This window comes from Lissotriton helveticus, chromosome 4_1 (assembly GCF_964261635.1).
Source record: "Lissotriton helveticus chromosome 4_1, aLisHel1.1, whole genome shotgun sequence".
NCBI lineage: Eukaryota > Metazoa > Chordata > Amphibia > Caudata > Salamandridae > Lissotriton > Lissotriton helveticus.
In genome coordinates, this window is record NC_136063.1 from 2,105,331,555 (window position 1) to 2,105,345,613 (window position 14,059).

At 47.8% G+C, this 14,059-nt stretch overlaps 1 protein-coding gene across 2 annotated transcripts in view; it reads right to left on the reverse strand.

Annotated features, from left to right (window-relative positions):
- Nucleotides 1-14,059, reverse strand: part of COL4A6 (collagen type IV alpha 6 chain) — a 907,271-nt gene that overhangs the window by 36,890 nt on the left and 856,322 nt on the right. For both annotated transcript variants that reach the window (XM_078688783.1, XM_078688784.1), the window contains one exon: nt 864-1,055. In XM_078688783.1, coding sequence (XP_078544909.1) covers nt 864-1,055 — 192 coding nt within the window. The remainder of the gene's footprint in view (nt 1-863; nt 1,056-14,059) is intronic.

Consider the following 14,059-nt stretch of genomic DNA (forward strand, 5'->3'; position numbering starts at 1 on the left):
CTGATCAGAGGGCACAAGTACAGCCTGCGCATTTGGGCGGCCCAAGCCCTTGCGTTTAAGGTCTCCCCAACGCATCACCAATAACACAGGGTTGTGATCGCTATAGGATGACGTAAAAGTGATTAATGGAATGATAGAAGCCAGCCAATCAGTGATACGGTAAAGAGGTTTTGCTCCATAAGAGATGGACAAGCTGGGTCAAGGAAAATCATCGAATAAGTAGCCAGCAAATGAGAGTGACAATACCACATTCAATGGCACGCAATGGGCGAACTACAAGCCCTGTATGTTTTTGGTAAGCCCACAATAAGAACTGCCTGGTTGGTTCAACCTAAAATTTGTCTCATGCACAACAGTCCCTGCTATCCATTGTCCAATCTACAATCCCCTTCTCCTTTACAAGCTGATTGAGAACCCTGCTTAAATTCAACTATTATCCTCGACTGAACAGAATGATCAGCTTACACAACATAAAAACAGAATTCCCCCTAAATTAGAGCACCGTCAGTAATAATTGCATCATGGGATAACATTAAGAATACTGTGTACTCGGACTGATTAGTGACACCCGTCATCCTACGCTATGTAGAAGGTGACCTATTTTCTTCAAAATGTAACAACTAAGTGAATGATACACAAATTATTCGAAGAGACACAATGCAACTGTTCTTATTCTATGTATAGTAGTAGCACTCCTTAGTAGAGGTACAATACTGCCAATGGGACAGTATCCCCAAACCTTATATGTTTCCAATGGAAAATTCGCACTGGAGACACTCAATAACAGCGCAGATGAAACATTTAATTGCATAGAATTGACCTGAACACAATGTCATATTGCAAATGTAATTTCAATAACTTACCCAAGTCCTGGTTGTGAGCCTTCTCCTGTCCTTCTACATACAGCAGACTGTATCCTTCCCAGAGTTTGGCCATTCCAAGGGGACACAGTGGGATCTGGACAGATTGGCTGTGCTTCACTAAAGTATAGCCCACGCTGACGCTCCGGCCAGGCATTCCAGGCAAACCCAGTGGACCCTGTTTCCCTGGGGCACCTAAGCATGAGTTTACATAAAACATATAGGATCAATGTGGATTTCAAATTTTATTTCAGTTTGTTGAGATAACTACCATTAAAAACTTTGTTTCTTCAGCAAATTCACTTTAAAGAGATTATTGACAATGAACAAAATAAAGTGATTCTACGGCCCTATGCTTTTAAATCATTTGATTAAAATGTCACCCCTTACTGTAAGTGTATGTCTATTTCAAAGGTAAAACAAGGAATTTACATGTTAAGGCTTGCATGTTTCTAAGGTGAAATCACCTGAAGTAGTTTTTCAAAGAAATGAATACCTAGTGTATCTGCTACACAATTTAAGTAGAGTTTGTGGTTGAGAAATGCACTTTATTGCACTGAGTAACTGAAGCCTTCTTAAAGAGGCCTGCTCTTTCCTGGGGATGCTCTGCTCATTCTAGCATCTCTGGGCGATCTCCTAAGTGTCCACAACCGAGTGACAGTGCTAGTGGACCCTCTATATAATTTAACATCTTCTATGAATGGAGGGTGCTGAGCATAAAACAGACACTTATGCTATGTTAATACAAAAGGGGATGATGGACGGAGCGTTTGTATAAATAAAACACTCACCCCCAGTCAACTGATCTGGGTTTAATCCATCACCATTCTTTAGTTCACAGCCACCCCAGTTCAGACATGGCTATATGCAAATCAGTCTGACCCTGTGCCTTATGGGAACAGTCCAGCCCGAACTGCCAAGCCATGTCTTCCCTGGACCGGAAACAAGCATCCTGGGACCGGTTTCGGATTCATAATCCTCATCAGCCAGGCTATCTTGAATCCAGTGGCCAAGTGAACAAGGGACTCACGTCTGAGCATACCCTGCCACACTTAGGGCGAACAAAGCGATACAAAAGGGGATGATGGACGGAGCGTTCGTATAAATCAAACACTCACCCCCAGTCAACTGATCTGGGTTTAATCCATCACCATTCTTTAGTTCACTCAGCCACCCCAGTTCAGACATGGCTATATGCAAATCAGTCTGACCCTGTGCCTTATGGGAACAGTCCAGCCCGAACTGCCAAGCCATGTCTTCCCTGGACCGGAAACAAGCATCCTGGGACAGGTTTCGGATTCATAATCCTCATCAGCCAGGCTATCTTGAATCCAGTGGCCAAGTGAACAAGGGACACACGTCTGAGCATACCCTGCCACACTTAGGGCGAACAAAGCAATACAAAAGGGGATGATGGACGGAGCGTTTGTATAAATCAAACACTCACCCCCAGTCAACTGATCTGAGTTTAATCCATCACCATTCTTTAGTTCACTCAGATTCAAAATACTTTATTCGGTTAAAAAGACAAGAATAACCATAAAAGTAGCATAAAGAAAATACAGTTTACACGGGAGTCATGTATTCGTTATTTAAAATACATATGTACAATAAGGAGATTAATTCATTAAGATCGATTTACGACATTTAAAAATAGATTTAAAAAATTCACCCAATGAGGCTACCATAAAAACAGTTTCCATTTTCTGGCACTCTAAAAACGCTAAGCGACATCTTCGTATATTTAAGTCTTTGAGAATAGGGATGATAAGTTTCTTTCGAGAAAAGGTATAAAATTTACAAAAAAATAAGATATGAATATCAGACTGTGGGGAGACATCATCACATGGGCAAAAGGGTAATTCTTTCAACCAGCAATTCATCACGGGAAAAGACAAGACTCTGAAAACAATATTGAGTCTAAACCGGGTTAAAAGGAAACGTTCATGATTAGACATATATAAGGACAAGTATGGCTGTAATTTATCTCCGCATAAAATATCCTGGTGAGCAGAGACAGTCTTTTTTCTTGCCTCCTCTAAATGTCTTTTGTCCCTGAGATGGGCAATACACAAATTTTTCAAGTCTCTTCTCGATATGTATGCCATAGTTGGTGGGTCCTCAAAGTATTGAACACAATTTATTTCACTGAGAAAGTTCTTGACATAACATATCCATTTGGAATCATTGATATTGTCTAATACTAAAACGTCCTTTAAAATAGCCCGATTAACCAGACATTCATCATTTGTCCACACCCTATGCCAGAGAAGGATTGGCTGAATCTTAATCGTGTCAGTAACATACATTACTCCCAATTCAACATGGCATATCATAGTTGCAGTACTTTCAGGTACAGAAAGGATGTGGCGTAAAAATTTATTTTCCATGGTTTGGATTGTGCTAACATTTGAGTAACCCCACAGCCCTGATCCATAGGTGGCTACTGCTAAGCAGGATGCCCTATAAATAGTTAAAATCTCTTTTATGGGTTTTTCCCCTAATTTTCTCATAAAACATTTTAAGGCCATAATAGTTTTGGAAAACAGCAAAGATCTAGCCTGGATTGCACTAGTCCATGCGCCACTTTCATGAAACAGAATTCCCAAATAGGGAAAAGTGGAGGTCTTTTCCAGGGGATTGGAATTTATAAAAATGGGTTTCAAATGCTTGTTTGATCTTGGCCCACAATACATGGACAGTGTTTTTGGACAGTTGATCTTTAAGTCTAAACCAAGCATGAAACTGTTAAAAGAAGTAACCAAGGTTTGTAACGCCATTGGGGTTCGTGCCATCAAAACGGCATCGTCCGCGTACATCAAGGCAGGGACAGGCCTTCCACCCACCATAGGCATGTCCCTACCCTCCTGCACGAGTCGTTTCTCCAAGCCATTTATGTATAGCAGAAATAAAAATGGAGCTAAAACACACCCTTGGCGTACACCCCGACCAATCCCAAATTGTCTAGTGCATTCACCATCTTTCCCAAAACGGACACTTGCATTGGCCCCGGAATATAGATCTCGCAAGAAGCAAATAATGGCATTGTCTACCCCCAACTCAGTCATAATTGACCACAATTTATTGTGTGAAACACAGTCAAAAGCTGACGATAAGTCAACAAAGGTGAGGTATAGACGTTGTTTTTTAACCCTTACATACTTCTGCTGCAGGATGAGCAGATTCAATCCTTGCTCTATAGTCCCTAAGCCTCTTTGAAACCCAAATTGGAAATCACATAACACCCCATTCTCTTCTGACCAGATTCGCAATTTATCTAAAACAACTCTCCCTAAATTTTTTATAGAGGAGTCCAATAAAGAAATTGGCCTATAACACATGCAATTCTGCCTGTCCCCTTTCTTAAATATTGGGACTATAATCGATGTAAGCCAGGTGGGAACTAAGCCCTTTGCCAGAGCAACATTAAAAAGCTGGACAAGCAAAGGCCCCCATAATTCAGTATTGGCCTTATAGAGGTCTGCTGGTATGCCATCTGGTCCAGCCGCCTTACCCCCTTTGGTTGCCTTCAAGCTCGCCAGAACTTCGGGGAGGGTAACGACCAGGACTTTGGTTGAGTCTATGTTTGGGCACATAAAGTCCTGACTTATGTCAAGGACTGGTTCCACAGCCTTATAGAGCGAGGAAAAGTGCGCCACCCACTCATCTTCAGGGATGGCGATTTCCATCCGTGCCTTTTTTTCATATAGGAGCGGGGTATTAATTACCCTCCAAAAAGCTGCCGGATCCTTTGATTGTGACGCCTCGCATAGATCATCCCAAGCCTCTTTTCTTATAGCCGCCTTCCTATCCTTCAATGCCGTGTTATAGTTCCTCCTCAAGATTCTAATTTGGGTTACATCCCGCGGTCTTTAATGGATCGCTTGTCTAAGCTTTGATAGGGCACTGGTACATTTATTATCGAACCATTTTCTATTGTGCTTTAGGGAGTTTTTCTTTGCAACCCACAGCGCCTCCTTGATTGCAATAGAAATAATATAAAAATTATTTAAAATTTCATTGCTGTCAGCATGCTCGTTCAGGCAGTTCAAAAAATTACTCCTACACTTATTCACTAATTTAGACAAAAAATCAGCCGGGACCACTCTACTCCATTTAAGGCTATATCCATTTTGGGTACCTAAATTCACGTCCGGCGCCTTAATATTGGGACCTACTACATGATCCACAATAGAAAATAGGTTCTCCATTTTTAGTACCTGTGGGTAGTGGTCACTTAATGGTAAGTGCATGATACTAGAACTGATCAGTCTGCCCGCCGAGCTACTTGTACAGAGGCTAAAATCAATGGTAGTCGAAGCCCCCCGCCCCACAAATGTAGGAACAAATGGCATTGTGTGGTGGGCTAGCTCGTTCGTAAAACCAAGATCAAAATTAAAAATCATCTCGTTTAATGAATCACCTAGAAGGGTATGTTCAAAGTGCGTCAAACTAATGTCCTGCTCCAACATCAGACCGCAAATACCCTTCTGACCCTTTTTGCACAAAGAACAATTAAAATCACCCCCCCATAATACCATGACTTCACCCTTTTTTTCCTCAAAAACATTCTGTATATCTGCACTTATATTAGCAAATACATCCTTAATTACGCTACTTAGACAGTTATTGTAAAAATTAAAAAGAACAATCGTTGGACCCTTCCTTGTATCAATGACAATTTTCTGGTAATAACTGGAACCAGGAAAAAAAGTAATTTTATCGGTAACTAGGAGGTTCGATATATACACGGACAGTCCCCCCTTTGGTCTTCCGTGTGCTCCCCCCACTGCAGGTGTAAAATAAGTTCTGTAACCATTAAGGTGTATTGCTGCAGTGGTCCAGGTTTCTTGTAAAGCTAATATACCCACTTCAGCAATGACATTACACCAGGACGGGTTTGAAATTTTCTGCTTTAGTCCTGCCACATTCCAAAAAACCACCTTACAATGATCTTCTGTAAGTGGCTCTTCGACAATAGCTCCAGAAACACTACCGAGACTCCCTAGTATAGTCTCGTCCTCCCCATGGGTTTCTTGTGGCTCAACATATGGTTCCTGAGTCTCGACACGCCCCAGAGATTTTATAGGCCCCAGATCTACAGATTTAGATGACCTTAAGGCCTCATTTTTTATCGTCGGGAGTCAATCCACCGCTTCCAAACAATCAAACCGGTTAAAACACGGGAAGATTGGAGGGAATTGTGGATTGCCTAACCATCCTTGGTCAAAACTCTGTGGTCGATAGTGAGGGGACCTCGATCTATATTTCACTACATTCCAACCATCCTCACCTGTCCCTCCTCCTTGCATGTTATAGTGATTACTATCAGGAGCCCAACCCATATTACCCCCTTGATATCTGTTGTCCCTAGTCCAACTCCACCTATTGTCAGGGTGTTCGCCCTCAGGATAAAAATAAGATAGTGCCCTGGCCGTAACAGAGAGACCATGGTTTCTAGGGGGTCTTGTGGTAATATATTTAGCAGTCAGTGGATTCTCAAATGTTATTACCACACAATCGCCGTGTGCCCTTTTTTTATTATACCCAATCCATGGGGCCCTTTCAACCATCAAAATATTACTTTTAACTGCTGACGGGAGAGGGTAATTATCATTCAACCAATGGATGGTTTTATTTACAAGTCCGCCATTATTTTCATTAGAATTATCATTTAATTGGGGGACTCCTGTGAGGACCACAACATATGGTGCGGCTTTAGGGGGTAAATGTATATTTCTGCGCACATCCCGTTTTTTAGACTTATCTTTATCTTTATCATGTGGTGGTTTAGGAGTTTCTTGGACTGGCACTACTATATCAGTCGGGGCAGGAGTTTTAGGGGTTGGTATGGTTTTTGGCAGTGATTTGGTGGTAGTTACATTTTTAGCAGCTGGTGGCGGCCTAGTCATTTGATTTTTTCCAGTTGGAATTTTATTATCCAGATTAAAGCTAGGGGCACTTATATCTTTATGGATGTTTTTTAGTATAGTTTCCAAGCACCGTAGCCTAACCTCGATTGGTTCGAGGAGGGTCTTTAACATGATCAAGATGTTATTATTAGCCATATTTAGGCTACAGTTGTCCTCACTACCTTCATCTAGATTCGTAACAGCGCCGCTTAAATCCAAAATATCCTCCAGACTGCTATCTAAGACGGTATCATCTGGGAGACTCAGTGGTAAGCCAACATTGGAATGATGAACTGCCCCATTATCACTAGTATGAAGAACTCGATTAATATTCACATTCAGAGGCACAGGTTCTAATGTGGCCGGGTCTTTATTCTTGCTAGTATCTACCTTTCTCCCTTTGCTCGTGTTAGATTTAACAGTTTTTTGAGTGTTTATCTTTTGTTTAGGGATCGCCCCCTCTTTCAAACCCCTATGGGTTAAATCACTAGCTATAGTTAAAATATCAGTCTCCTTTTCAACTGAGGTGCTAGTCACAAGCAGAGAAAGATTAGGAGTAGCCTCCAGGTCCTCCTGTGAGCCTGGGGCGACATGACCCCTATCGTTCTGTGCATTTCTAGGATTTCCCAAAGCAGAAACATTGTTAGGAGTACGAGCTTTAGCGATAAGACCTAGGGAGGATTGTCTCGCAGCGGCTAGGTCCTGGGACACCCTCCTATCCATAATTACTATCCCTTAATCGATTAAAGCATTAGTCTGAACAATGAAGTCATCCAGGGTACCAGTCAGTTTCTTTACTGCAGCAGCCCTGCTCCTAGTTTCTGGGCAACTCATGGCAGACCCTACAGGTACCCAGAAATAAGGCAAGGGGTATAAATAGGGAATACAACAATTGATCCCAGAAAGTCAAAATCCTGAAGGTTACGATTGCAAAAAACTACGGGTGAGTAACCTACTTACAGTTCAATTGTGTCCATGTCCGTGGGCAAAAGGCAATGAGGCAGAGTTTCTGGCCCAGGCCCGGCTCCTCGGGCCTCTGAGGGCCACAGAGGGCCCGCCCTTTGCCCGGGCTTAGCCCCGGGCGTCCCGCTCGCGTCCCGCGACGCGGGGATTGCTCCGCTTTATGGTTCCCGTTGGCGCTCTCTGGGCGCAAGCCGCGTCACTCAGACGCGCCGCCGCGAGGCCTGCCGGGATTTGTGGTCTCCCGGAGCGGCGGCGCGGAGTCCGGTGCCTCTGGACTCTTGGCGGCGGTGTCTCCTGCGTCTCTGTCAGCCCCGATATGACTCTCGGCGGTGGCGGCAAGGGTGAGTAAGTTTCCCCCGCTCTGCCGGGGTTGCTCCGCTTTATGGTTCCCGTTGGCGCTCTCTGGGCGCAAGCCGCGTCACTCAGACGCGCCGCCGCGAGGCCTGCCGGGATTTGTGGTCTCCCGGAGCGGCGGCGCGGAGTCCGGTGCCTCTGGACTCTTGGCGGTGGCGGCGGTGTCTCCTGCGTCTCTGTCAGCCCCGATATGACTCTCGGCGGTGGCGGCAAGGGTGAGTAAGTTTCCCCCGCTCTGCCGGGGTTGCTCCGCTTTATGGTTCCCGTTGGCGCTCTCTGGGCGCAAGCCGCGTCACTCAGACGCGCCGCCACGAGGCCTGCCGGGATTTGTGGTCTCCCGGAGCGGCGGCGCGGAGTCCGGTGCCTCTGGACTCTTGGCGGTGGCGGCGGTGTCTCCTGCGTCTCTGTCAGCCCCGATATGACTCTCGGCGGTGGCGGCAAGGGTGAGTAAGTTTCCCCCGCTCTGCCGGGGTTGCTCCGCTTTATGGTTCCCGTTGGCGCTCTCTGGGCGCAAGCCGCGTCACTCAGACGCGCCGCCGCGAGGCCTGCCGGGATTTGTGGTCTCCCGGAGCGGCGGCGCGGAGTCCGGTGCCTCTGGACTCTTGGCGGTGGCGGCGGTGTCTCCTGCGTCTCTGTCAGCCCCGATATGACTCTCGGCGGTGGCGGCAAGGGTGAGTAAGTTTCCCCCGCTCTGCCGGGGTTGCTCCGCTTTATGGTTCCCGTTGGCGCTCTCTGGGCGCAAGCCGCGTCACTCAGACGCGCCGCCGCGAGGCCTGCCGGGATTTGTGGTCTCCCGGAGCGGCGGCGCGGAGTCCGGTGCCTCTGGACTCTTGGCGGTGGCGGCGGTGTCTCCTGCGTCTCTGTCAGCCCCGATATGACTCTCGGCGGTGGCGGCAAGGGTGAGTAAGTTTCCCCCGCTCTGCCGGGGTTGCTCCGCTTTATGGTTCCCGTTGGCGCTCTCTGGGCGCAAGCCGCGTCACTCAGACGCGCCGCCGCGAGGCCTGCCGGGATTTGTGGTCTCCCGGAGCGGCGGCGCGGAGTCCGGTGCCTCTGGAATCTTGGCGGTGGCGGCGGTGTCTCCTGCGTCTCTGTCAGCCCCGATATGACTCTCGGCGGTGGCGGCAAGGGTGAGTAAGTTTCCCCCGCTCTGCCGGGGTTGCTCCGCTTTATGGTTCCCGTTGGCGCTCTCTGGGCGCAAGCCGCGTCACTCAGACGCGCCGCCGCGAGGCCTGCCGGGATTTGTGGTCTCCCGGAGCGGCGGCGCGGAGTCCGGTGCCTCTGGACTCTTGGCGGTGGCGGCGGTGTCTCCTGCGTCTCTGTCAGCCCCGATATGACTCTCGGCGGTGGCGGCAAGGGTGAGTAAGTTTCCCCCGCTCTGCCGGGGTTGCTCCGCTTTATGGTTCCCGTTGGCGCTCTCTGGGCGCAAGCCGCGTCACTCAGACGCGCCGCCGCGAGGCCTGCCGGGATTTGTGGTCTCCCGGAGCGGCGGCGCGGAGTCCGGTGCCTCTGGACTCTTGGCGGTGGCGGCGGTGTCTCCTGCGTCTCTGTCAGCCCCGATATGACTCTCGGCGGTGGCGGCAAGGGTGAGTAAGTTTGCATATAGCCATGTCTGAACTGGGGTGGCTGAGTGAACTAAAGAATGGTGATGGATTAAACCCAGATCATTTGACTGGGGGTGAGTGTTTGATTTGTTCAAACGCTCCGTCCATCATCCCCTTTTGTATTGCTTTGTTCGCCCTAAGTGTGGCAGGGTATGCTCAGACGTGAGTCCCTTGTTCACTTGGCCACTGGATTCAAGATAGCCTGGCTGATTAGGATTATGAATCCGAAACCGGTCCCAGGATGCTTGTTTCCGGTCCAGGGAAGACATGGCTTGGCAGTTCGGGCTGGACTGTTCCCACGAGGCACAGGGTCAGACTGATTTGCATATAGCCATGTCTGAACTGGGGTGGGTGAGTGAACTAAAGAATGGTGATGGATTAAACCCAGATCATTTGACTGGGGGTGAGTGTTTGATTTGTTCAAACGCTCCGTCCATCATCCCCTTTTGTATTGCTTTGTTCGCCCTAAGTGTGGCAGGGTATGCTCAGACGTGAGTCCCTTGTTCACTTGGCCACTGGATTCAAGATAGCCTGGCTGATGAGGATTATGAATCCGAAACCGGTCCCAGGATGCTTGTTTCCGGTCCAGGGAAGACATGGCTTGGCAGTTCGGGCTGGACTGTTCCCACGAGGCACAGGGTCAGCCTGATTTGCATATAGCCAGGTCTGAACTGGGGTGGCTGAGTGAACTAAAGAATGGTGATGGATTAAACCCAGATCATTTGACTGGGGGTGAGTGTTTGATTGTATGACAGATTCCTCAAAACGTGCCTCTTACCCTCGTCCTGGGCATCAACATATAGACTCTTTTCTATCCTCCATTAGCCATTTCTTACACTCACTCTCTCCTTCGAATTTCTCCGACGTATGTAATAATGTAGTTGTAAGGAACATACTTTTTGCTTGACCCCCCCCGCCCCCACCACAGTTCAACCCAATTTCGACTACTAGGTACTGGTGTAATGGTTCTGAAATGCCCTGTGCCCTGCTAAACTGGACTCAGTGCATGTGCTCTGACCCTTGAATTGATGTATATTTAATTGGCTTGTCCCCAATTGCTATAACCCAACTTAATGGTAAGTCCCTAGTATATGATACCAGGGGTATCTAGGGCTTGTAGGTTGAGGTGTTTCTCGTGGACTGCAGCACAAGTTGTGCCCCCATGAGTACGACATGGTAAAACATGGCTCCCAGTCTGCCCATTGTAGACTGGAAGGGCAGTTTAAAACTCAACGTTGACATTTAAAGTAATGGCAAAGCCCAAACCTCCCCTTTTAATGTACGTTAGTCACTTCATGGCAGGCCTAATGAGCACTAAGGCAGGGTGCTGTGTTTTAGAAAGTAGGACACATACTCTTACGTATGTCAGCAGTAAAAACCCTGAATTATAATTTTTACTGTGGAAAGGCTAGTCGCCCCATTGGCAAGTACAGAGTTACAGGCTATCACCCCTACCAACTTCTGAATGGTACTACTAAGGTTGGTACTGTTTGGTATCAAAAGAATCAAAGCATTACATCTGATTTAATGTTTAAATTGAATTTAATGATACTGATGGGCAAAAGTGCAACTTAAGAAGTTGCCACTTTAGTAGCCCCAGGTTTCCACTGCCAGTTTACATGATGTATTGCAGACAGCTTTCTGCCCTCTTAGGATGATGTGCTAATGACTCCCAGGAAAGGACAGAAGAATGGCTTGCATGAGAGAGAGGATTTCCTCCCTCCTGCAGGAAGCCACATGGGTGTTTGCCCGAAAGGCGAACTTCAAGGGATTAGCAGTCTTTGTAGGGCAAATGAGTAACATTTGGGAGATGGGCTGCTTTATTGTTTAGGCGGACATGCTGGCCCTGGGGACAGGAGAGGAGAAGGTGTAGCCCCTTGGTAGCCACACCTCTGAGGGCGGGCTAAGGAGCTCTGAGTGCTGAGAGAGGGGTATTGTCATCTTGGGAGTGGCCAGAATGGTGCATCCTAGGATAGTCAGATGCCACACTTTCCAGAACGTGGTCATCAGGAGGGAGGGGACCTGGTAGGCCATTGGCTACCAACTGCATTTTACCCTGAGGGCATTTCCTGAAGATAAATAGGGAACCCCTTTCACCCAGAACTCAGATCTCGACTGACTCGAAAGAAGGACTGAAGGAGGACAGCCCTGCTGCACCAAGGGACCAGTAAAGAAAGGCTGCACTGACGAGGGCGACACCTGCTGCACCTGGAGGCTAGCGAGGAGAGGGACTGTGCCTGCCGTTTCCTGCTCAAGGAGAAGTCATCTCCAGAGCCCAGTCAAGCCCAGAGGATGTCCAAGGGCTAGTCGACTGACATCCTGATTGCAACATAGGGGCACAATTGCTGAAGAAGCCTGCTGGGGCAAGTTGATAGCCCAAAATCTTCAACCCGCTACCACTGCTGCTGTGTAACACCAAGGTCCAAGAACCAACACACAAGTTGCGCCCGAGTTCGCCGAACCCAGTAGTACTGTAGGAGAATTCCTTGGACCATGAGAAGGGAAGTTATCGTCCCAGTAACAAGTGGCATGTGACAGCAACATTGCGTGGCTGGAAGTCCAGTGGCAACTGAACTTCAGCCAGACAGTAAAGGACTTTGTGGGATGTAGACCCCACAAACAGGACCCCCTCACCATCTTCGTGGACCGAGGAATCCCTGCAGGGGCATCTTCAGCATTCTGCATCCCTTGCATCAGGACTACTCCATAGGAATCCATTACAACACAGACAAAGTACCAGGAACTGCTGAAGGACTGCTTCTTCTGAGAAGGTAGCTGTTCTTGAGGACCTTGCTGGTCCCCCTAACTAGCTTCCTGCCAGAGTTGGTCTCCCCAAGTACTTGTACCCAACAGCATTTGCACTTACCTACGTTTTCTTTGAAAAGTTCAATTTGTTGACTTTGCCAAGGCTTGTGCGCGGTTGAATGAAATTGATTTGATTTATTATTGCTTGTCAAATCAGTATCTCTGGAACGCTCTGGTGGATCTTTTTTGTTCTTGTGTCCAAATTCTTATAAAAATACAGTATATTTTTATAAATTGTTATTTTGATTTCTTGAGTGTGGCGTTGATTTTTTCTGCAATTGTTTTGGTGCTGTTAAATGCTTTACACGTGTTCCTCTGTGTAAGCTTTGCTGCTCTGTGCCACAGCTACTGAGGGAGGAGCCGATGGTTTTCCAGACGAAACCTGCTGGACCTGAAGGGGTTGATAAGTGTATTACAACCACACCATATATTCTTACCGAAATCTAGGATAGGGGCTGAAAAATCAGTATCATAGCCTGAATATCCTGGACTCGCCGTTCGAGAGGACAGGCCCGAAAATGCACTGTGTGAAGAACCGCTCCAATGACTGAGAGCGTCTGAGAGTTGCTCAGGTGTAACTTTGGCACATTGATAGTGAAACCCAGCGAATGCAGGATGTTCGCCGTAGTCTGGAGGTGGGAGACAACTGTGTGGGGCGAGCCCGCCTTCAACAACCAGTCGAGATAGGGGAAGACTGGAACCCCTGATCTCCGCAGATAGGCTGCGATCACCACCATCACCTTTGTGAACACTCGAGGTGTGCTGTGAGGCCGAAACGAAGCAATGCAAATTGAAACTGTTTGTGGCGCAAGTAGCGACGATGGGCAGGTAGGATAGGGATATGAAAATAGCCATCCTGCAAGCCTAGTGCTACCATCCAGGCTTCCGGGTCCAAGGTAGACAGGACCTAAGCTAGGGTGTGCATCTTGAACTTCTCCTTTTTGAGGAAGTAATTTTGGGCCCTGAGGTCTAGGATAGGACAAATGCCTCTATCCTTCTTTGGGACCAGAAAGTAGCGGGGATGACAACCACTGCCTACTTCTGGCCTGGGAACCCTCTCTATAGCTCCCTTGGCCAAGAGAGTCGTGACTTCCTCGCGGAGTAAGACACGGTGATCCTCCATCCGCTGATTGTACACAGGGGGGCATAGATGGGGGGGTAGTTTCGAAGGGGAGGGGATAGCCCCTTCTGACTATTTGCAATACCCACTTGTCCAATGTGATATCTTGCCAGTGGTATAGATGATGGCGTACTCTGCCACCGACCGGCTGAGAGTGATCCTGGAGGATCGGACTAGGAAGATTTTGCAGTAGAGGAGGGGGATTTTGTCTTGGCTCGACTTCTGGTCCGCGGCCACAGCCCCGCAGAGGTTGCTGAACTTGCAGGGCCTGCTGGCCAGAGTAGGGTTGGTGTGGTTGATAGCCCCCTCCATAGCCACGAGAGGAGCAAAAAGCGGATGAGGCCCTAGGTGTTGTGGTGAGGCCCAAAGACTTGGCCGTGGCCTGCGAGTCTTTGAAACACTCAAGGTCAGTAACCACTTTGTCTCCCAAAAAACAGAAGACAC